At 53.8% G+C, this 1,823-nt stretch overlaps 1 protein-coding gene across 1 annotated transcript; it reads right to left on the bottom strand.

Annotated features, from left to right (window-relative positions):
- Positions 1–278: 278 nt before the first annotated feature.
- ASCL4 (achaete-scute family bHLH transcription factor 4) lies at positions 279–806 on the bottom strand. The gene has a single exon (XM_068562058.1). It carries the CDS (start codon positions 798–800, stop codon positions 279–281), a length of 522 nt encoding a protein of 173 aa, XP_068418159.1. The 5' UTR covers positions 801–806.
- Between the last annotated feature and the right edge of the window lie 1,017 nt (positions 807–1,823).

Genomic DNA, 1,823 nt, shown 5'->3' with positions numbered 1-1,823 from the left:
ACAGTTTGTCTTTGAGAAGTACAGGAAGAGTTTCATAAGCATCTTTCAGTTGCAGGCACATAACCAATGGGGGGGGGGGTGGAAGGGGTGGAAACAACTAGAATGTCAAAATCTTTTTTTCCCCCTAAAGCACTCATTTCTTTTTCCTAAGATTTAGTTCTGGAGGAAAAAAAAAAAAAAAACAGATTGCAAATGCAAACCACCTCCGGAGGGAACCTTAGAGCAGACTCCAAAAGCGCGCGGCGCAGCGGGAGGGGTCCGGGCCGGCCCAGCGCTCGCTAACAGGCCCCCTCCTCGGGCTCGCTGCTGGGCGAATGCGCCGACGAGGCCTTGGACTCGCCGTCGCTGTTGCATTCGGCCCTGAGCGAGGGGCCGGCGCCGGCCGCGCCCTCCTGCCCCCGCGCGTGGCGCTCCAGCAGCTCCTGGAGGTGCTTGATGTAACGGATGGCGGCGCGGAGCGTCTCCACTTTGCTGAGGCGCTTGTCCGCCGGCTCGCGGGGCAGGTGAGCTCGGAGGCGCGCGTAGCCCTCGTTCACGCAGCGCACCCGCTGCCGCTCGCGTTCGTTGCGCTTGCGGAGGAAGGCGGGCTCGAAGGCGCCGTCCAGCGGCAGGGGCAAGTACGGCCGGCGCGGGGCGCAGCCGCCCCGCTCCCGCTCCCAGCACGCGGCGTCCAGGCGCAAGGAGACCCTGAAGGGGTCCCGCAGGGGAAGGCGGGGCAGGGACGCAGGCACGCCCATGGGCCCCGGGAGCAGGTGGTACGGCAGGGTCAGCAGTTCGGCCTGTTTACGTTTCTCCATCATCCGCCGAAAAGCGAACCAATCACCCCAGAGGTGAATCTCTCAGCAGAAGATAAGACTGAAAATAAATCTTCAAGGTGGAGTTGCTGGTCCATTCAGACTGCCTAGCACAGCTGGTCTGCTTCTGGAGAAGTTTCTGGATCCGGAAGCTAGGTTCCAGAACAGGCTTCACGGAAACGTTGCATGATTCCGTAAGTTCATTGTACTCCTCGATCTTTTTATAATGATCCAGGCGGAGGTGATAGGCAAAGATTTAGGACCTCCCCCGCCCCCCCCCCCCCCAATCCACACTTCAAACCCCGTCTTCCCTTCTGATCTTATTTCAAAAGATAACAAAAGGGGTTCCTCTACTCGGTCCCCTAGCCTGGAAATGTGAGCGCACACCAAACATATAGTAATATTCCAAAGCCACCAAAGCTTTTCAATTACTGTAATCCACCGCTCTGTGTCTTCATGAACATAGGAATCCTCAAGGTTTCAGAAGAGCTCCTCCCAGGAACCAACAGATCTCCTGGCGGCTGAGCGAAAGTTTACCAGAGGCTTTCTCCTTGAAAATCAAGACGTTACTGCCCTTTGTGGTTTCCGGCGTCCAGGGCTAATGGAAAGAGCTTTTAGGCTGTTTGCAAACTTACACTTGCTCTTTCATTTCTGGAGAGGTGGAGAGAAGACCTCATCAAGGGGAAGACTGCTCCCTTGTGGTTATAAAATGTGTCAAGTTAAGGAGGACCCCAGGGAAGGCTTGAGGGTTTTCTTCTCCAAAACCAAAACTTTTAAAAACCCAAGTAGACATTTTTTGAAGAGAACAGAAAAGAAATATACTTTAGCAACAAATACAAGGGTCTGCATATTATTACGTTGAACACAGGGCCGTGGTGTATTTGTGCTACTTTTTAAGAGCACATCAAAAGACTGAGCAGTAACAAACGCTTTTAGCCAGAGTTATTTCTCACAGTGCTTGCTGTAAACACAGCTTAAACACTGCTTCCCGACCTCTTCTGATCCCACCCAGGATATAAGGACATCAGC

The sequence above is a fragment of the Eschrichtius robustus genome, chromosome 13 (genome assembly GCF_028021215.1).
Source record: "Eschrichtius robustus isolate mEscRob2 chromosome 13, mEscRob2.pri, whole genome shotgun sequence".
NCBI lineage: Eukaryota > Metazoa > Chordata > Mammalia > Artiodactyla > Eschrichtiidae > Eschrichtius > Eschrichtius robustus.
The sequence above is the reverse complement of the archived record's forward strand: the minus strand, read 5'-3'. Positions and strand labels throughout refer to the sequence as shown.